Genomic DNA, 21,149 nt, shown 5'->3' with positions numbered 1-21,149 from the left:
GCTCTCGCCGGGGCTCCGCCCACTTCTGCCACTGATTGGTCGATCGGCGGGGAACTTAAGAGAAGCGTAACTGTCAATCAAAGGAGGCAACTGGTTCTGTGGGGTGAGAAACTACAGCCGAGCCCTTCTAATGTCAACAGGCGGCTGCTGAATACGATTGTAAATTAGTTTAATGACACAAATAATTCAGCCCATCACTGTATAATTGTTATAATAAATAATAATAATAATAAACACCAGGAGTGAGCGAGAGGAAACTCCAGTAAAACACCTGAACACATTCAGGTTATATTAGACATCCAAACTCTGGAATTCTTGTAGAATTCCCTGAGAACAGAATTCCTCACACAGAACTGAGTCCATGCAGCCGCGGTCCAGACGCTCATCTTGTAACTTCCAAGTTCATTTGAAAGCCAAGAGCGCCCACTAGCGGAGAAATAATTCGGAGGAACCCTTTTTTTGAAGTAAAACCATAAACTCATTAAATACTTGTTTACATGATATACATGAATACCTGCAGGGTACTTTCTACTTAACAGAAAGTTTAAACACTTTTTCTAAACTGTTTACAGCTTTTTATTTCTCCTTTAGTCCAAGTGTGCAGCCTACACCCATGAAACAAGTTGGTCATTTATAACCAGCAAAATGTGTGTAAATATTAGTAAAAATTTTTATTTCTAAGCAGAATTGATGTACTTTTAAATCCAGGCAGGAAGAAGTTTGTTTTTTGCAGAAGAAAAATGGTTATCAGATTGTCTGTTCGGTGATAAAAGGATGGCAACTTGGCCCCAAATTAAACGATCCAGTCACTTTGAGATGTAAAAGCTGCAAAAATCCACATTAAGAACTTCAAACTTCTCACAAGTTTTCGTTTTTTCTGTTAGGAAATCAGGTTTTCATCTCATAAAAAGTGTTTTTTCATCATTCAATACTTTTCTTTGTATTAAACAAATTGTCAGACATGCTAATAAAATCGGTTTAATATTTAGGATGCATTATGTTTGGTTCAAATTTTAATCAGTACTTTATAGCAGAAATTGTCAGTAAAATGCTAAAGTATTTTTGAATTGAATTTCATTTCATTTTCCAGCAGGGCTTGGTACCTGATCACAGCCCTAAACGTATGCTGGTGAAGACTCTCAGTCATCCAGAACATGACCAACTCAAAAAAAAGTCAAAAAACAAACAACTGGACTTCAGTTCTTGTAGCTCGTCATCTGAAGGGCTTTCTCAATACAACACTAAAGAAGATCGTAAAAAGCTTAAAATCCGGGAGGTTCTCCCTCCCTAGTTGTACTGAGAAATCCCTTTGGATGAAGAGCAAAACATCTTCAGCTACAAGAACTGAAGTCCAGTTTGTTTTTTTACTGTTTTCGGACGCCTAAAAGTACCAATAACTGCTTAACGACCAAGGGATCATTTCTGCATGTTGGGTTTCCATTAGCTGTTTAAGCCGTAATCATCAAAACTATCAGAAATTATTGCTTGAAATATTACCTGTATGTGGAATGAATCTGTTTAATATAAGTGTTATTTGACTTTAATCACTGGAATATGTTAACCTGTCACTGATTTCCTAATTTAATGAGATCCATCTGTAAGAACTGGTTTGGGGTTAAGGCAGGAAATATTTGAAAATAATAATAAGATATTATTATTATAATAAGTTGAGAACCACAGCTGAAGGACTCCTGTGGCTTGTTAGAAGATTTGACTTTAGATGTGTTGGTAAACTAAAAGCTGGACACAGACTCAACAAGTTTTACAACAGCTTTAACTAAGTTCATTTATTAATTCATAAAACAACAAATCAAACCCTATAATGTTCTCTGATGATGGAGAATAACAGCTGACTGAATCAACATTTTCAGTTAAATTCCAGCCAAACTATCGTGGTGCAGTTTTTAAAAGCAACAATCAGTAATGGTTATATTCTAATATGCTACATTACATTTGAACTATTATAGACCTATAGTTAATACAACCAAAATTCCGTTTTATAGTGTAGTTTTCTGTGAAAACATTATTTTAAGGTCGTCACACCTTCTCTCTTCACGATCAGCCTCTAATTAAATGGACTTTCCGTCTCACCACGCTTCTGTCAGCTGTGGATTGAAACGTGTCACTGCTGACACTTTTCTGCGACCTAATTTCATCAGCTTTGGCTTCCCGGAGCTCTGCTGTGGATTGCGGCTGTTGGTCGAGCCGATCATCACCTCCATGTAACAGCAGCTTGATAAGGAGACCCATGCATCCTGTTGCAACGAGGGGCCACGGCTCGGGGCCCCCCGCCGCTGATTGGATGTTGATTGCAGCATATGTTACATTCATTCAATTGGAAGGTGGTTTAGAGAAATTAGACACCCAAAGCTGTCACTGACAGGAAACGCTTGTCTGAGTTTTCTGAAACGTCTTATCTGCAAACTTTACTGTTACAAGTAAGCAACAACCTTTAACTTTGATCTGTTTAGCGGTGGTCCCGGATAGGAGCCGACCCGGTCCGGTTCTTTCCCAGATCATTTAGGAAAACTCGCTGCTTTTTGCTCAATCGATGATTCAGATCACATGAGGATGATACAGACTTGCAACTGACTGCACTTTAAAAGCAAATTTAGCGTGAATATCAGATTACTTTTATTTTAATAAAGTTGACTCACTTTGTAAAAGTGATTGTGGGTAAAATCTTGAAATGAGTTAAATCCTAAATTTCAGGTATATTCTAATAACAGCTCGGAAAGATCTGTTACAATCTGATCTAAATTAAAAGAAAGCTGTTGCACGGATTTTATTAATTTCAATTTATTTTTCTGTGTCCGTCAAGTCATTTCCTTTGTCACAGAAATATTTTCACATGACCAGAAGTAAATAGTTTGTAAGAGAAAAAATATCCGAATTTCTATTTTCTTTTTTAAAGTTCTGTTAATTTGGAAATTGTGTGAATTTTTCCCGTTTTCCATCTCAAACAGATATAAAGTGCAAACTTACTTGTTGAACTGTCCAATCAGAGCAGATTATCTTGTAAACATGCAAATATTGGACTTTTTTCAAATGTAATCAAAAGAGTAAAAATATTTGATCAGTGTTCAAGTCAAATGATTCCAGATCAGATAAAAAAAAAACAGTTCCAGGTAGAAAAAAATGATTCTTTAACAGTTGAACTTTTATTATGTATATTTATTAAATACAGAATGTTCCGTAAAGGTTAAGAAACAGTTTCCACCGGGTGTTGTCATCTTTCCTGCTGGACTCATTCATCCTGAAGTCACATCAGCATATGAAGAAATCCCAACCTGCAGCTGCCAAGTAATTTAAATAATTACCCGACATCATAAAAGTGAATTTAATGACGTCGACAAGGAGCGACTGACAAATCCAGATAAACTGTTTCTGAGGAGCGTTCATTCATTCATTTAATTCTGAGAAAAAAAGAAAACATTTAAAACTGACAAAACTATTTGAGGTTGGACATTTTTTCCTTCATAGATGGAGAGTTCTGGTGCCGTTAAATCAGGCTATAGGATCGTTATGGATCCATCCTTGGAGCTTCAGGAACTTCAAGAAACAATAACAGGGCCAGCTTGGATCTCAGTCGGTTTAAAACCCAGCTGAGAACTTTTAATGCTGGAAAGTTCTAGTTTCAGTTCAACTGGAATACATAAAGCTTTTTACAGATGTTTTATTTTCATTATGTCCAGTCTGGATGTCAGTCCTCTATCCTCTGATCTGTCAGCGTCTGAACAACGGAGATGGGATCTAACTGAGCTGAACCAAACCACAAGCTGGGATCATTTTATTCGGAAATTCCATTAATGGATTTATTTGCATCAGCTGTTGAACGAAGTAGTTGTTTCAGTTTGGTCGCTAGCAGCTAAAACAGCTGAAGGAGCATCCTCATGGAGCGCTGGTTCCAGATGTTCTCGCAGGAGTTTTAGTGAATTAAACCTGAGGAGGAATAATAAGACGACCTGCAGCCGCTGTTGGCATTCAATGGATTTATTGATCTGTTCAGTCCTTTGACAGTTAGGGGAAAAACTCACGACAGAATTAAGATTCCACAGAATAAAGTTATTATACCCACCTGAGGTCAATTTGTCAAGTCAGCCACACACACACTCACTCACACACTCACTCACACACTCACTCTGACCTCGTCTTACCTGAACTCGTGTATCCTCTACGACTCACTTACCAACAGGCGGCTTCGCCAAGTTAATTTACTACAACAATGCAGACGGGACTTTTTCAGGAAAACAAACCTCAAGTATTTTCCACACACCAAATTTTCTGATCTCTAATCATGGATCGCTTTTATAAGACGGTTTAAACTCTGAGGAGGATAAAAAGGTTACATCATACAGGAAATGGCTTCTGTCCTCCGTTTCCTGTTGGATCGATCACCGGCAGGTCGGGAGTTGAGGCCCGGTTCACCTGCAGCAGCACAAGCTGTGTGTGTCTGTCCCATCAGGACAACGTGATGGAAAGAAGAGAATTTCCTGGCAGGATGTGGAGGGGTGGAAGACACGGAGCTGTCAGCCGGATGTGAAGATATCTGTGCTTTTTACTGTTTAAAATCAGAGTGATAGCAGGAGAAGGACGGGCCCAATCCCGAGCTGCCGGTGAGAGTCCAAGATCTCTATCAGGACTACCGGTGATCAGCCTTACAGCACATTAAGACTTCCAGACAGGCTGTCTGAACTACATGAAAACTTCCATGTCCCTAAAAGTGAAATAAAAACAAAAACAAACTGGAGGAGTCATTCTGTCTGTTGGGGCGATGAAGGAGCATCCTCCTCTTTAGGATCGGGAGGTTCCACGAGTTGCGTTCTCAAGCTTTCCTTTAGCACTTCCAAAATGAAGCGAGCATTCCAGAGCGGACGACATGGAGCGGGGGGGATGCAGGGTGTGACGTATGGATGAAGAGGGACAGCTGAGTCTCATTCAGCAGCCTTCAGAGAGAAGGACAGCTTGGGTCTGGACTTGCCCTTCCCCAGGATGATTTTCTGCTCCTCTTTCTGCTGCCGCTGACGGTCCTGCTCCAGCTTCATGCGCTCCTCGTGGATCTTTCTCTGTTCCTCCACGATCCGTAACTGTTCTTCAGCCTGTGGGACGGCGGAGGAAACAGACAGGGTCAGGGGAGGACAAAGGCACAAACATCCTGCTGCCATGTGTTTCTGCTTCCAACTACCCAGAGTCTACAGCAGCCATGTTGCAGAAAGCAAATAAAAGCAAAGCTGCAGAGAAGAACCACAGCAGGGGTTTTATTTTCACCATGTTAGTGTGGCGGCAGGTTACCTGGTTACCGTCTAGTCAGAAATCAGAAACAAGAAGTGCCAAAGTGCACAAGAAATTCAGCCGTACAGTTAGACGATGAGGATGTAATCAGGGCAGTTAAAACACTGCAGATGTTCTAACAGCTGCAGGAACAAACTGGATTTCTGGTTGTTCATGTCAACAGAACCTACAGAACCAATCACTTAGTAGATGATTAAATGTCTAATAAAAACACATGTGAAGCTGCTGCTGATGGAGATCTGATTGGATCCAGAATTCATCAAACCACGGGCCAAACTGGGTCTTTATAGGTTCTGTTCCTACTGGGTCCAGCTACTTTAAGCTTTATTTGGCTTCTGATGACATCATGAGAGAAACATTAGCTTCATTAGTGATCACCTACACATTATATCTATAGTCACATGACAACCAGCTTAAATCTCTAATTATTCCATAATTCAGCTCAGAATAAATGCTGAAAACAATAAATAAAAATCGGATAATTTTTCATTAAACGCACCAAATTTGAAAAGTCTAACTATTTCACAGATCAGGAAATCTGTTCTTTGCTTTAGAGTCGAGTAAAAATCCAGCGTAAACTATGATGCATAAATGGAGATAATCTTCCTATTCTGCAGGATTTAAAGCAACCAACACATTCAATAAACATGCAGCAACGTTTTAGTTTTAATGTTTGGTACATCCGATAAAACAAAATGAACAAAAGTGAATTCGATGCATTTTAGTCCTTAGGGAGGAAATCAGGATCTGCAGCTCTGGTCACAATTAAAACGAGCAGCGTTCGCCAGTAAAAACGTAGGCATTTAATGACCCGGACGGTCCGGGTCATTAAAACCTCCTGATCCAACCCATATTCCTTTAGATTCAGCAGCAGAATATTTCCATATAAACGGTACCGTTTGGTTACAGGCGCAGATCTCTGACTGGATCAGAGATATGCAGAACCATGCAAACCCAACTCCTCCACATGTTGTCACGTTACAACCACACACTCATTATGGGGCTTTAGGACAGATCAACAAACAGTAATGCATACCTAGAAAGCAGAAGGAAAATTAACAGCTGAAGACTGTCATGCACTAGTGTCCCGCCGCTCTGAATCATTACTTTATACAACCATCTTTAACTACAGTTACAGCCGCAGCTTTTTTCAGGCATCTACCAGTTTTTTGACATTTTTACTCATTCTTCTTTGAAAAATATCCCAGCTAACGAGGGTTTGATGGACTTAGGTCTGGACTTTGACTTGACCACTCTAAGATGAACATGCTTTGATCAACACCATTCTAGTGTAGCTCTAGCTGTATGCTCAGGGTCCCGGTCCTAGTGAACGGTGATCCTCCACCCCAGTCTCAGGTCTTCTGCAGCCTCTAACAGGTTTACTGTCAGGACTGAACATCGCTCCATCCATCTTCTACACACACACCACTTCATCTGTTAACCAAAATGTTTAGTCTCATATGACTGGAGCATCATGATCCATGACCCTCATGCCCTTTGGCAAAGTGAACTTCTTCAGGGTTTCTTCCCACTCTTTAATGAAGGTCAGATTCTTGGAGTGCCCACCTAACTGCTTCTCCTTGCTCAGGCCTGCTAGTTTAGCTGGATGGCCATGTCCCGTAGGTCTGCAGTTGGTCCATCCTCTCTCCATGTTCAGATGATGGATTGAACAGAGTCCTATGAGACATTTAAAGCTTGGGATGCTGTTTTTGAACCCTGACCTGTCTGCTGAGCTCCTTCGTCTTCATGATGCTGTTTGTTCACTAACCTCCGAGGTCTTTACAGAGCTGATGTATTTACTAAAATGAAATTGTTTTTAGCTAGTTGCTTACAGTGGATTTTAATGAACTGAAATCATGCAGTTCCTTCTGTACGCCTATCATATAAACTCCCATTGAAGTGTGTGGTTCAAAGTGTCTCAACATGTTCTCTCCAGATCCTTCCGACCCAACAGAACCTGGGGCAGTAAAAGCAGAAACAGTTCGGGACGTACCAGTTTGGCCTGAGCCTCGGCAATCTTGCGGTTATTCTCCTCCAGGATTTTTTCCAGCTCCTCCCGCTTGGATTTCTCTTCCTCCTGGATGGGTGACATGGTGCCATGTTAGCGCAGGAAAAAGCCACAAAACACACACTCTCACACACACTCCCATCGTCACAAACGCACTCACTCAGAAAGTCTCTTTAGCCTCTCGTGCATTCTTTGCAGTCAGCCTGAATTTTTTTCTACGAACATAAAGAAACTGCAGAGACATGAACCCCTCCCTCTACTACTGCAAACCTCTTCCTGGAAAAATTAACGGCTAATTCACACCTACTCTGCGTTACAGTAAGGTTTAAACAAAGAAATCTGAAACACACTCGTCACATTCAGAGAACAGATACATAACAGTCTAGAGGAAAATACAGTTGCTGTTTTTAACATCATCAAATGCAAGAGAGAAGAAGAAGGAGGGAAGAGTTTTGGCTCACCAATGCACGTATACCTACGCATTTTCCTTGCCTGTGTACCTACACAACTGATGAACGCATTCGGCAATAAACGGCTGAATATTTACTGTCTCGTCCGGACTGCGGCCCCTGCAGAGACAGAGAGGCGCTCCTGGGGTCGCGTGGGGGGGAGGGGCAGGGATTCCTCTTTATAACTCAAATCTGCTTTGCTTAGTCTGTGCCTGCAGTGTGCACTCATTAAGGGTTTCTGCTGTCTCTGTAGAAGTTTGGTCGAGTTGCACAACATGTGTGTGTGTGTGTATGTGTGTGTGTCTGTGTGTGTTCGAGGCGGACCCGACCACGGCACACTTACAGTACAGGACACAAGTCACAGGTGAGCTGAAAGGCTGCAGGCCAGCTCAGGTCAAGAGCTAGTTAGGGAGGTGGTGAGGTGTGTTTCCAAAAACAACAAAAAATAAAACACATGAACAAAATGACACTGAGCAGCAGCCCTATGGGAGAAGCAAGTTATGGTACAAAAAACATCACACATTTGGCTGTCAAGTGAGGGGGGGAAAAAGCTCAAACTGTGGGAAACAACCAGTCAGAAAAAATAAATTCATATCATCAAATAAATCCACATCATCAGATATCCGTCCGTCTTCTAACAGAAGGTTCTGTTAAAGGGACAGAAGAACCTGCTGGAATAAACCGTCTGTGAATCAGTCAAATGTGATGAACATTTCCACACAGCATTTATGGGACAGGACAGATCCTGTCAGGTTTCACAAACTTCTGAACGTGTGAGGAACCAAGTGGCAGAGACAGAAGAGGAAGAGAGAAAGAAGGAGGTACGTTTCGACGATAAACACTGAGCCAATGACAGGCCTCTCTCATCTACACTGAATTATTACGGTAGTGGAAACGACCGCTCATTTTATTTTATTCCTGACGTCTACGGAGTGGGAAGTGGGACACACTGATGTCCCGTTTTATTCCCTAAAGGCTCTGGACCTCTTATACCAACAGCCTAAAGCTGTTTCATCTGACATGAAACTCCAGCTTTCAAACATCTGTTAGTGTTTAACAGGCATGGGCAGCTGGCAAGATCAAGGTGCTCCACACTGCTGGTCAGCTGGCTACACTCTTCCTGTACCGCTCACTGTTACTACAGCTGGCAAGTTATACAAGCAGCATGTCGGCCAAACAGCTGACTGGCTACCGGAGCAGATAGCCCGACTAGTGACCAGCTAATATCAGCTTGTTGTAGTTGTGATTCCAGTTAAAAACTTTGCAGGTGTTTATTCTTGATTTTTATCTTAAGCCTTTGTATCACAATCTGATTATCCACCTTATCACTATAAACTATGACGCTTTGTGTGAAATAATGGTAGAGTAAATACGGATTTAAACACGCGGACACAAACGTCTGGACCACAGCTACACTATATATCGAACCGCAGTCGGCATCGTAACAGCAATCAGCAACCACACAAGACTGGTTGGACACAATATATAGAACAGGATACCATCATTCATGGGTCAGGATTTCATGGTTTGCATGTCGATGATCTATTAGGCCGGTTGAATGGACTCTAAACTGGCTCTGAAGCCCACACAGGGTTAACATCTGTGGTTGTGAACTCCTGAAGATTACGCTAACTCTTGCACTGCACACGTGCAAAAAGTGGTTTTGTTCAGACATGTCGGAGCTTTGTAAGGACATCTGTAGGCGTGGTTGACCAAGAAAAAAAAAAAAAAAAGAAGAAGAAGAAATTTAGCAAAACTGGAAACCAGTTACTGCAAAAATCTCTGCTTAGTACATCTGATTAACTACCAAACCAAATCACTATCTTACCGGAGGTTCCAGACACAATCAATCCTTCCGCAGCACCACCAGGAACAAGATGGATCGCTATAGTAATAAATATATTGTATTATTTTAGCAGCGGTAGGAATATAAACAAATATATAAATATCAGTAAAGTCCCTTCAAAGAGTCAACGATACAAAAAAATTCTAAATCGAACAGCAAAAACTAATCCAGGAAGGTTTTAAAAAGCAAATAAATGTGGCAGAACTTCCCTGATGAAGGCAGAGAAGAAGATCTGAGGACATGATGCAGTTTCTGTAATACTAAACCTAAATGATGCATATTTCTCTGTTGGTTTTGTATCAACGGCTGAAGTGCTGCAGCATCCGAGTGAGAGCGGGGTTCAGGTTTGACTCATTCATGGTTTAATAAACAGGAAAATCAGCTTTATTAATAACAATGAGGGATTTGGGACAGTTGCTGCTGCACACAGAAGGATAATGATTTCGTCCTGTCCATTTTTCAACCCAGTCCTGGTGGGAAATCCGTCACCATTAAAAGAAACGTTCCACTTTAGTCCCTGCAGTTGGAAAACTGGAGTTATCTGGCAAAGGATCAGGCTTCTTCGGCTAATGAGGCTGAATGCAGCGGTTGTTTGGATTTAAACCTGCAGCTGTTTCCGTATGAATAACTCAGACACTGATTTCTATGCATGCAGTCATAGGATACAACTGCTAAGAAACAAATACGTCGATGAAGCGTTCCTCCCTTATCCTGTGTTGTCTGAAGACAGAAGTAGTAAAATTCAAATATAATTGTCATAAATGAAACGAATGAGCTGGAAATTAAGGCTACAGCTGCATGCCTTGGCTGCACGCTGAAACCAGAGGAAGGTCCCTCCGCAGAGCAGAAGACAGGGCAGGTGAGGGTTTCAAGGGAGTACAAGGGAAGAAAGGGGGGACTGCATTCCAAACGACCGAGCGTTACCTCTCTGGCTTTCTGCGCCGCCAACTCGGCCTGCCGCTGCCGCTCCAGCTCCTCCAGCAGCTGCCGCTCCATGATGCGCTTGGCCTCCTCGACACGCCGCAGCACCTCCCGCTCGATCTCGTCCTTTCGCTTCTCCAGCTCCTCCTCTACCCGCTTGGCCACTAGCTCCTCCACTCGTCGGGCTGTCTCCTCCTCGATCAGCTTCTCCTCAATCTCCTGCTGGCGGCTGGAGAGGTGGGAAGTAGATGTTAGGAAAAGCAAACTGGTTTATGGTTACACCAAACTGGCTTCTTTCAATGCTTCTAAATGAATGTTTGGAAGCTAGACTTTAGAAAATGCAGAAGGAAACTTCCTCAGTCTCACAGATAGCTCCCCCCGGCTCACATCAGAGACACCGTCCTGTTATTAAAGAATGTTAGCCATACTTGCACTGAATGAACGTTTATGGTAGTTGAAAGGATGAACGAGTCTGAATGAAAACTGAAGCTGGAACAAAAAGCAGTGATCCTGATTGTTGGTTGGAAATGTTTTAGGACAGTAACAGTTGGGAAGCTGCTGCTAAACCAGATCCAGGCTAGAATCCGCGTTTATCTGTAAAATCTCATGTCTTTGTAGTTCCCTGTATGTGTGGTTAAGGAGCCTTGTGAAAATAAGCCACTCAGGAAAACAGAACACCATGACTGGCTGAACATACCCAGCAGTAAATTCAGGATAATCATCACAACATGTGTTACTTGGGGGTAAATATGTAGATTCTGTGTAAAACCTTGACTTATCAATGCTTACTTTCTTATGAAATGGCTGTGCCTTAGCAAATCCAAATCAGAAGCCCAGACAAAACTAAGGAGAATAGATGAAGATCTCAGGAGCAACAAACCATCTCATGGAAATCGGTGCTGGAAGGTTCCAGGAAGCAGGCTTTGGTGTCTCAACATTTTACAGGATATTTATATCCACCAGTGAACACGATTTGACTCCGACATTCTCAGTCTTTTGTCTATCAATAACTGGCTGTACCATGTTTGAATTTACAGGAATCTCTGGTGATAAAGACTGTCATCATTAGCGATGTACTAAAGAAATCAGTTCTTCACAGACCCGTGGGAAACTCAAAAATCCAATTTATCTTCTGATCAGCGAAAGCACAACAAGCAAGCGCTACCAGGTCACACTGGCAAGACGTTTTGGTGTGAAGGTTGTTACCAAGTGACTCAACATGAGCGGGTTTTTAGAACCTGTGAAGTGCTTAAAACTGAAGTCAGAGATGTTGGAAGCAACCTCAAAGGAGACTGTATTTTCTAAGCCATCTCAATACATATGTGGAGTTTATCTAGGCTGTGAAAGAGTAAGACTTTCAGCAGAAAGTGAGCACGACAACGCTCCTCTCTTTAAAACTGTCTCATAAAACATACTGAATTTGAAAATGTTGGCAACCTTTTGAAAATCTCATTTACAAAGTCCGTGTCCCACAACATTTAGATGCATCCCTGGTCAAACACACCTGAATCAAATGAATCACTCATTACCAGGCCTCTGCAGAACTGGTGTCCTGCTGAGGTCATTTGTCTCAGGGATTCATGAAGATGTTGAAGGACCTCATGGAATGGAGCTGGAAACCCCTGATCTCGGTGTTGGGCCGCATCAAACCAGTTTTATTTCTTTCCAAATTCCACTTTCGCATTACTACCATTATTTATTAACCCTCCAAATGTATTATTATTGTTCATGAAAGATAATTCAACCAATCAATAACTAAAGAGTTCCCCCATTTTACATGTGATTTTTAAATATGTGATGTGGTTCTGCAAAATCAATAAGCGCTTTTTTAAGGCATTTTGAAGTATTTACGCAAAAAAAAAAAAAAAAAAACGTGCAAAACAAAGAATCCTCATATTAAAAAAAAAACAAAAAACGAAAATCTTCCTCTTGTGAAACAAAAATGAATTTGTTTGTGTTAAACTCTTGTGTTCTGGCCCAAAACATCACAGCATTCATCTAAGAATATTTGGTCAAAGTTCCATAGTAATATCTAAAGGAACTGTACAAATCATACTAATTTATTTAAAAAAGGCATCCCTAAAAACAGGATTTATGGGTTTTAATATTTACTGCTCACGAGCAGCCGTTAGCCTTGGAGGTTAGCCTGTTAGCTTCAGCCCGTTAAAATGAATGCAGTTTGCCTAGCTGTTAGCTTAGCACACATATAAAGCTGCCAGTTATGCAACATTTGCAGACAGATTTTGATAATTATACACACATTTTCCTCTGTCTCTCCATCTCTGCTTTTCTCTCCTCCTCTTCCTTCCTCTGCTTCTCATCCAGAGCGGTCCTCTTGCTCAGAGTCCTGCCGAAGATATCGATCCTCTCCGGGGGAGACGCAGCTCGCTCTCTGCGGGACGAGGCTGTGGTGGACCTGGACCGAGAGCGGGACTCTTTGCGCCGGTTCCTCTTAGACTCTCGGGACTTGGATCGCTTCTTGGACCTCTCCCTGTCTCTGGACCGGGACCGAGACCGGCTCCTTTTCTTGCTGTGCTTGCTGCTTTTTGAATGTTTAGACCGGGACGTGCTGCGACTCCGTGAGCGGCCCATGCTGACCAGTCTTACGGCGGATATGTGGACAATGCTGCAGACTCCAATCCAACAGCTGCTCTTCTAATTACTTGTTTAAAATAAGTGATCAATGCATCCAGCTGAAACAGCTCTATTTCGCTCAAAATCGCAATCAAACAGCTCCTTAATTCGCCCTCCTAAATCGTTACAAGGCAAGATGGCGGCTCGTCGAGTTTGTTGTTCCCAGCAGGCACCACGGTTCTCGGCCTTTTCCGTCAATCTTCGGAATTTCCCGTCAGTTTCACGAACAGAGTCGAACTCATTATCAGAAATGATGGCGACCACATTGACTTACATCGTAAACAAAAAGTGTGAACATTTTCACTGCTTTGCTCTCTTGTTATTCTCTCCATGAGATTCATGAGATGTTCACCTGAAATGGTTTTCCAAAGAGTCTTGAAAGAACTTCCCAGAGGTTCATTGAGAAACGGCCGAAGGTCAATATTTCAGTCATCACAGCAAAGGGCGGCTACTTTAAGGATTCCCAAATATAAAACATATTGAAAGTTCTTTCATAATGTTTTGTTTGCTACATAATTGCATATGTGTTCATTCACTGTTTTCATGCCTTTAGTCTGAATCTACGTACTAGTCATAAACATAAGAAAAATCACTAAATGAGAAAGGCATTCTAAATCTTTGGACCGGTTGTGTGTGTGTGTGTGTGTATATATATAACCATTCAGGGCCTTATTGCATATAAGAACATATTTGAAAATATCTGATCCATTTTCTTGGTGGTGGTCAGTACTCTAGCAGCAGCACATAGGATGGGCTGCAGCTGCCTGATTATTTTTTTTACTGACACCAGTAAAACAATCTAATCTGTTGTAAATAAAAACACAGACCACTTCTATGGGCACAATTTTGACAGGAAATGTGTTTGGACAATGATTTTAAAATTGTAAAAGTCAAATTTAGTTTATATGTGTGACTGATAAAATTTGAGAATTATAACTACATTTGGTTTGGTTGAAAAGAGGAAGAGGAGGGGAACAGAAAGTAGACTGTGGCAGCTTCACTCAGGATTTGGTAAAAGAGGACAAAAATGAGACGTTGCAGCAGCAGTCACACTGCACGATTTTTACAGATTTCTGAAACTACTGGATATTCGTCGAACATTGAATATTTGTTTGGGAGAGTGGTAAATCTGTTGGATAGTTTGGCCCCTCACACTACAGACCAGAGATTTAACCTAAGGACTACAGATTTTCAGAGTGTGAACCCATCAAGTGTTTGCACTTACTTTTGTTTTTTATGTGTTTTGTTGTCAGAAGATGAATTAAGTTTAAGTAACAGAGATGGGTGAATATTGCATGACCATCCCTTCACTTTTGTTTTTTATTAAGTCATGAAATAATTGTCACAGCTATTTCCTACAAAATATTAATTATCTATAGGAATAATTGTTTAACTGGTAGTTTCATCCAAACCAGTTTAAAAATACAATCAGTTGTAATTGTTTCAGTCTAACAGTTTGCTATTATAGATTTAAGAATACATTTTCTTAATTCCTTGAGTTTATATGCAAATTATCAGTTGTTGATACAACAACAAAGACGGAAGAATATATTACACCAACCAAACAACTGGGATGTGAACATGACATTCTTGTGCTTCAGGTTTAAAGTTGTAATTTCTGTCTTAATGTGTTGGTCTGTCGCTTCTTTTGACAGCAAGCAGCAGAGTCTGACACTAATTTCAGAATGTGTCTCCACTTGACCGATATCTAACTTTGCCTCTCTCCATTTTTAAATGTTGTTGTCATGCTCTAGCAGAGGCTAAAATGATGCTTTTATCTGAGCTTGTAAATATAGTGACAAGAACATCAGATAAAAGCCCGACAAACAGAACAGGGCAGAGAAAAGAAAAAAAAAAAAACTGACAATGGCGCAATCCTGCACGGATAGATTGCCATTCCACTCTGGAAAATGAGGCCATTGTGATAACGGTCCCCTGAGGGCTCAGCTCAAAATAAACCGCTTTTACTAAATTTAAAAACACATGATGAAAGGTCCAGCGAATGAGCTTCAAAAAGGTCACATCATTCAAAACTAAAGATGAAAAACTGCTCCTTCAGAAGGATTTAACTTTTTTTTTTCTAATTACCTGCGGCTGAGTCCAATTTTAGAAAATACTGATTCAGGATGGTGACTGTGTGCAGCTTTCACTGCAGAATAAAAATATCTTTGGTTGTAGACAACCTCAAAAGGTTGTCAGATAGGTCACTGCCATCCTAACAAATCTGAAGAGTAGAACCTGTTCTGTCAGACCTTGGAGCCAATAAAGAAATCCAAATTTCCTCAGAAATAAACAATAGAAAGGAATAATGAGACTTTAGAGCCAGAATATGAGGCCGTTTACTGGTTCTTCTTTCCAGGAGAAGCCTCTTCTTTTTTCCCTTCTCTCTTTGCTTGAAATCAAATCATCCATTTTTTTATAAGTTGGGGTTGAGTTTTTTATGTCTGGCAAATTTTGCTCCCGGAGATGAAAGGAGCTGGCATTACAGAAACGTCTGTGCCTTGTCTTTTCATTCGGGAAAGAGAGGTGGGAGAGGTGCTTTAAAGCCCCTTTTGATGAATAATAGAAACTCTTTCATGAAGGTGAAAAGGAAAAGAATTGCAGCACAATCCCAGTGGGAATGTTTGTTTTTTTGTTTGACCTTAGAGTGGTTTTGAGCTGGCTGGGTTTAAAAAGAGTTGGTTCAGCGTTTCTGCTCCTTTGACAGGGTTGCATAGGCTCAGGTAATCCCAGGAGAAACCATTTGGTAAGCCACCACTTATCAAATGTCAGGAAGATTTAAACATGTGTTGGTTCATAAAATAAAGTTAATTTAACAAAATTAGAAGAAATTAGTTAAGTCAGGTTTTATGTTTGTGTAAAATTCCAAGTCAGACAATAAAACAGGAATGCCTGATAGGAATGACTTGAAAGGTCAGCTGTTCCAAACCAACAATGACCTCAAAAGCCAATATGGCTGACACGCTTACTACCTGAATTATTATTAAGAGTTTGTTGTTAGAGCACTGTTGCCTTGCAGCAAGAAGGTCCTTGGTTCGATTCCCGTCTTTCTTTGTGCATGGAGTTTGCATGTTCTCCCCGTGCATGCGTGGGTTCTCACCGGGTACTCCGGCTTCTTCCCACAGTCCAAAGACATGCCTGTTAGGTTAATTGGTAACTCTAAATTGCCCTTAGGTGTATGAATGAGTGTGTGCATGGTTGTTTGTGTGTTGCCCTGTGATGAACTGGTGACCTGTCCAGGGTGTACCCCGCCTCCCGCCCATAGACTGCTGGAGATAGGCACCAGCTACCCCACGACCCACTATGGAATAAGCGGTAGAAAATGACTGACTGACTGAATTTGTTGTTAGTTGAACTTGTTATGATTTCTGTCTCTTTAATTTAGTCATCAATAATATGCTGCATACTAATTGTGCAGGACGTTGGAAGTCGAAAAAGAAAATGCTCTCGCATGTAAATTAATAGTGTTCTAGTTACATTTTAGAGAACAAGTGGATTTGGCTAACTATTACAAGGCTATCGACTCTAAGCTTTAACAATGCATGTCTTTGCATTTTATCCATTCAAACTGTTAAAAGAACTTGTTGACAAATAGATGTTCATCATTGTGTGTGTTGAAGGGTTAATGAGAAATAAATCATCAAAAGAACAAATACATCTTCTTTCGACAACTTTCATGATGTCTTAGAAATGTGGCAGTCATGTTGGATGTAAACTTAGGGTTGCTAGTTAAAATTCTGTGGGTGATCCAGTTGATTATTTTCCAACTTGTATCTCAGAAACAAACAGGCTACAAAGAACAACCTTTCCCAATGAACATATTGCTGCAGAAGTTGAAAGTAAACGCAGAGACAAGCATTGTTAAAGGCTCGATTTGCTAATATTAGAACGCCTGGTCACTGAGCATGACAAAAAACAAATCCCACTGGTTTTCCAAATGAAACAAGGTTGGCCCCAGCGTGACATCATTCCTAGATCCAAGTTCTGCTTTCCAAGAGAGTTGGAATACCATTACTGTCTATGTTGAATGAATGAAATGGTTGTCAAAATTTTAAAAACACACATTGCTATTCCCATTCAGGGGGATAACTCTGATGAATAATTAATTTTACTAAAAAAATTGATTTTCTATAACTGCACTTTAAAACCCAGAGCAAAAGAGGTAAACCCAACCAGCTCAAGTTAATCAAAAAGTCCATCTTTTTCACATTTTATGATCAAAGTTTGCCCTCTTCTTTCACAAGCATCTTTCAGGTCCCATGGCCATGCCTCACAGTTGCTCTTCAGGGGGAAAACACTTAACAAACACAGGATCTGTTTTAAAAAGCCCTGCCACATTGTCACATTGTCATGTTGATGGCCCAGGGGTCTGGTTATAAAGAGCCATTGAGGAGGGGAACCTGAAAGCAAGCTTCCCTCTCCTCCCTCACTGCCTGAATGAGAACCGTTCTTTTACCTCGGCCCGGTGGAGGAGCACAGGGAGACAAAGGGGGAGGATGGTGGGGGAGGAGATTGTAGGATACAAGAGGAATTGATGACATGAAGGAGAGAAGGGGAGAAAGCAGTTTTTAGGATGTTTTTGAGGTGTAGAGATGTAGGAAGGCTGACTGATCTGACCAATCAAACATTATTGAGGCTTTTGTTATGATTTGGGGTTTTTTGGTTTTTGGTTGCGGGTTTTTCCTCTTATGTTTCTCACAGTGAAAGTTTTGAATCATGCTTCTGTTTATAATTTTTCTCGTCATGCTTTAGTTTTTGTCTTCTAGTTCATGTTTTGTCAAGTTAGGTTTTTGGATCTGGTTATGCTTTAGTTTCATGTTTTTCTAGTTATGTTGCTATTAGTTTGTATCCTTGAATTTCTGTTTTGCTCCACTCACGTTGTTTTCTGTCCTGTCTGTCCATTAACTTTATTCGGTTCACCTGCACTAAACAAATCAGTCTCCTCTTTTCACCTTGTTCTTGCTCCATATATACACCTCTGTTCTGTTCATTCCTGGCAGAAACATTTCGGATCGTGTCACTTTGTTTTCTGCCAGTTCTTGTTGTTCATGCCAATCCTTTCCATGCCTGTATTTGCCACCACCTTTTGAAGTAAGTTTCATTTATTAAATCAGTTTATTTACCTACCATCATGCTGCGTGCTCGTCTGCATTGCGGGGTCCTCCGTTACACCGCACCTGACAGCTTTAGTCTGAGCTTTACTGTAATCCACCACTGAACAACTGCATGGACGCATAGAGGAGGTGCTAGTCTCATAAATTTCTCACCTAAAGTCTCATTTAATATTCAGCTGATCAGTATATCAAACATTTGAAATATAAAAACATGATTTTTTTTTTTTTACAAATTAAGGAGTGTTATGGGTTTTAATGGTTTTATATATTATGTCCAATAACGAAACCTGTGCAGAGGAGTAGGTTTTGGGGAAGTCCGAAGCATTTTGGATTAATTTGTGTAGACTTTTTAGGAACATTTCATACACAAGACCTCAACTGATAAGACAAAACCATCCAAAGGGGGAGGTACAGCCAGACTGTAAACATTTAAAGTGGTTTGGATCAGAAGTTCTCGAGGCCAATTTTTAGCTTCAGGCTTTGGCTACTTTTTCCTCACACAACACGGATCTTCTCACCTGGGTCTAATTTTAACAATTGTTTCTTATGAAGATTTGAGAAAAAGTTGGGTAAAAATGTATATATTATTATATCTTTAAAGGGAAAGTTCAGATTTATTTTAAGTGAGGTTCTGTCATTGGAGCTTGGATAGCATATTTATCATGACCCCATGGTATCGACAGTTTCACATATAGTCGTTTATGATTTCTGTAATTGTGTAATAATTCAAATCTTTAGCTGCTACACGAAGAAAAAACAGAAGAAGAAAACAGAAACTCTTCCTAAATCAGCAAGCTGACATATTTGGAGTTTGGCTCATGGTCAAAAGATGTAATATTTAGAGGAAATCTGATTCTAGTTTTAAATAATTTCATATTTTTCCAAAAGAAACACCAACTTTATTTTACTGTAGCCTCTAAGGTTTCCTGATTAATGCTGGTTTCACTGGTGTACTTTAACTTGGATGGAGTTGACCCATTGGCTGTTTCTAGAGTTTAAATTATATTTTCCCAATGTGTTTGATAACTCTTCAGATTAGTTGTAATTAAAGTTGCCAATGTTCTTCTGTTCAGCTTAGACACTGACGTGGAATCTGTCGGGCCTCAGACGATGTTCAGAAGTTCACCATGAACACCCCCTGTATAGATTAATTTAATTACAGCCCCTTCACTCTGACCTCTGCTGATCCACTGACCAGATGTCCATCTCTGACCATTACTCAGAAATGAGTCAATTCAAACCCAGTAACCCTGAAAACAGCCCTCCATTAACGACCGCTGCCATATGCCAAACGTCTTCCTCCCGGCCATCAGTTTGGGTTAGAGTTGGTAAAGAGCTCAGGTCCATTCTGCAAGTGACAGCCATGTCAGAGCTGCAATTAAGTGTCAGAGGAGCTTCAGAGGTGACCTGCGTCACAAAGACTCTGAAGGAACTTGGCTGTCAGCAACACGCATACGTGACAAACAGAAGGTCATCTTTCTCGAAGGGGGCAGAACCAGAGAAGAGATGGGAGGGCAGGTGATTCTGAAGGGCCAAATGCAGAGGTCAAAGGTCAGGTTCGAAGTGTCTGTCTCAGGGGAATCTGATCTAGGTCGCTCTCATCTCTGTCTTTATCTCAGACATTCAGGTTTGTTTAATTCCCTGAACCTAAATGAGTAACATGGAACCTGTTATCAGCTTGGAATAAAAACTGGCAGTGAACTCGGGGTGGGGGGGGTAAAGACATGTTTAGCCAAATGAAATGATGGAGGAAAGCATAAAGAGAGAAAACAAACAAGGTCTGCTGAAACAATATTTACTGTGGCTCAAATTAGGCATCAAAACAAGGAAGAATAAATTATTTAATCCTAATTGTTCTTTGGTTCTCTTGGATGGAATCCGATTTATTACTTCAACTCTTCCAAGTCCAGTCTTTACACTGGTCCCCATCTGGGTGTTTACAGTTTGCAGTAGCTTTGGTTTAGTTTCAAATGAAGGTTTCAAGTTTAATGAGGCCTGAATCCGAGACAACGTCAGAAGTATCTTACCTGGGCTAAAAAAAAAAACAATGACTGGACTCTCACTCAGTGGTTTCTTTTCAGATGAAAGTAAATGTTGCAATTCATTTGAAAATCAAGGTCCCACAGTCTGGCGAGGTACCAAACCCAAGTTGCTGGAGGTCCAGAGTGAAGTCTTCACAGTCATTGATGATTTGAGGGGCCATGTTATCTGCTGGACATGGTCCACTGGGGTTCATCATGTGCTAGGCCACCATGTCAATACAGTCATTCATGCAACAAAGGCCCCTACCATGTACTGAGTGAATATACTGTAAATATACTGCATATAAGAAAGGCAGAGAGAAGGGAAAACATTCAGCAAATGTCCCAGGGCTGGGAATCAAACCAGGGACCATAGGATCTGCAGGTGGAGCGCCTGTTCTACCACTGAGCCATGATTTCAGTCTTCTGTTTCTCTTTCATTGCTGCAGCCAATATTATAGATGTAGTGTATTTTAAAGAGGTGTACAGTGTTACAATTCAGTTACATAAATAAGCATTAAAAAGTGAGAAACATTTAGGTCAGAGATGCAGATAAAAGCAGAAAATTACTAGTTCCAGTGAATTTATTTAGGTTTTAGAAAAATCACTGATCCCTTTCCTGCTGTTAATGCTTTGTGCAACCCTTCATTGCCAAGACAACCTCGCCTAGACTCCTTCTGTGACATTTCTCATCGAGGGGATCTTTGACTGTTCCTCAGACTTGCTGATTTGATTTGATTTATCTATTTGGAAGGTGACAGTGCAATTTAACAAAACACAGGACAATTCATGAGTTAAAAAAAGCCAGAATTACCTGAAGGGCTATTTCTCATCTGTAGTCCCCCGGCCATAATGTTAAAAAAG

General features: G+C 40.8%; 1 protein-coding gene across 2 annotated transcripts; it reads right to left on the bottom strand.

Annotated features, from left to right (window-relative positions):
• Positions 1 to 3,977: 3,977 nt before the first annotated feature.
• Positions 3,978 to 13,335, bottom strand: LOC124871247 (arginine and glutamate-rich protein 1). 2 transcript variants are annotated; one of them, XM_047370403.1, is made up of 4 exons: positions 12,777 to 13,322; positions 10,520 to 10,745; positions 7,286 to 7,369; positions 3,978 to 5,099 (listed from the first exon to the last, which is right to left on the bottom strand). In XM_047370403.1, exons 1-4 carry the CDS (start codon positions 13,106 to 13,108, stop codon positions 4,935 to 4,937), a joined length of 807 nt encoding a protein of 268 aa, XP_047226359.1. In that variant the 5' UTR covers positions 13,109 to 13,322; the 3' UTR covers positions 3,978 to 4,934. The 2 variants fall into 2 exon arrangements, with proteins under 2 accessions (XP_047226359.1, XP_047226358.1); XM_047370402.1 differs by lacking the exon at positions 3,978 to 5,099 and having other exon boundaries at positions 7,340 to 10,745; positions 12,777 to 13,335.
• Between the last annotated feature and the right edge of the window lie 7,814 nt (positions 13,336 to 21,149).

Source organism: Girardinichthys multiradiatus, chromosome 7 (genome assembly GCF_021462225.1).
Source record: "Girardinichthys multiradiatus isolate DD_20200921_A chromosome 7, DD_fGirMul_XY1, whole genome shotgun sequence".
NCBI lineage: Eukaryota > Metazoa > Chordata > Actinopteri > Cyprinodontiformes > Goodeidae > Girardinichthys > Girardinichthys multiradiatus.
This window is presented reverse-complemented; position numbering and strand designations above follow the sequence as displayed.

Excerpts from the sequence above, each read along its gene's own strand:
- LOC124871247 (XM_047370402.1), bottom strand. The coding sequence starts at position 13,108 with ATGGGCCGCTCACGGAGTCGCAGCACGTCCCGGTCTAAACATTCAAAA. Across the intron at positions 10,746-12,776 it reads ATGGAGAGACAGAGGAAAAT|CCGCCAGCAGGAGATTGAGG; the intron begins GTGTGTATAATT and ends CCACCTCTCCAG.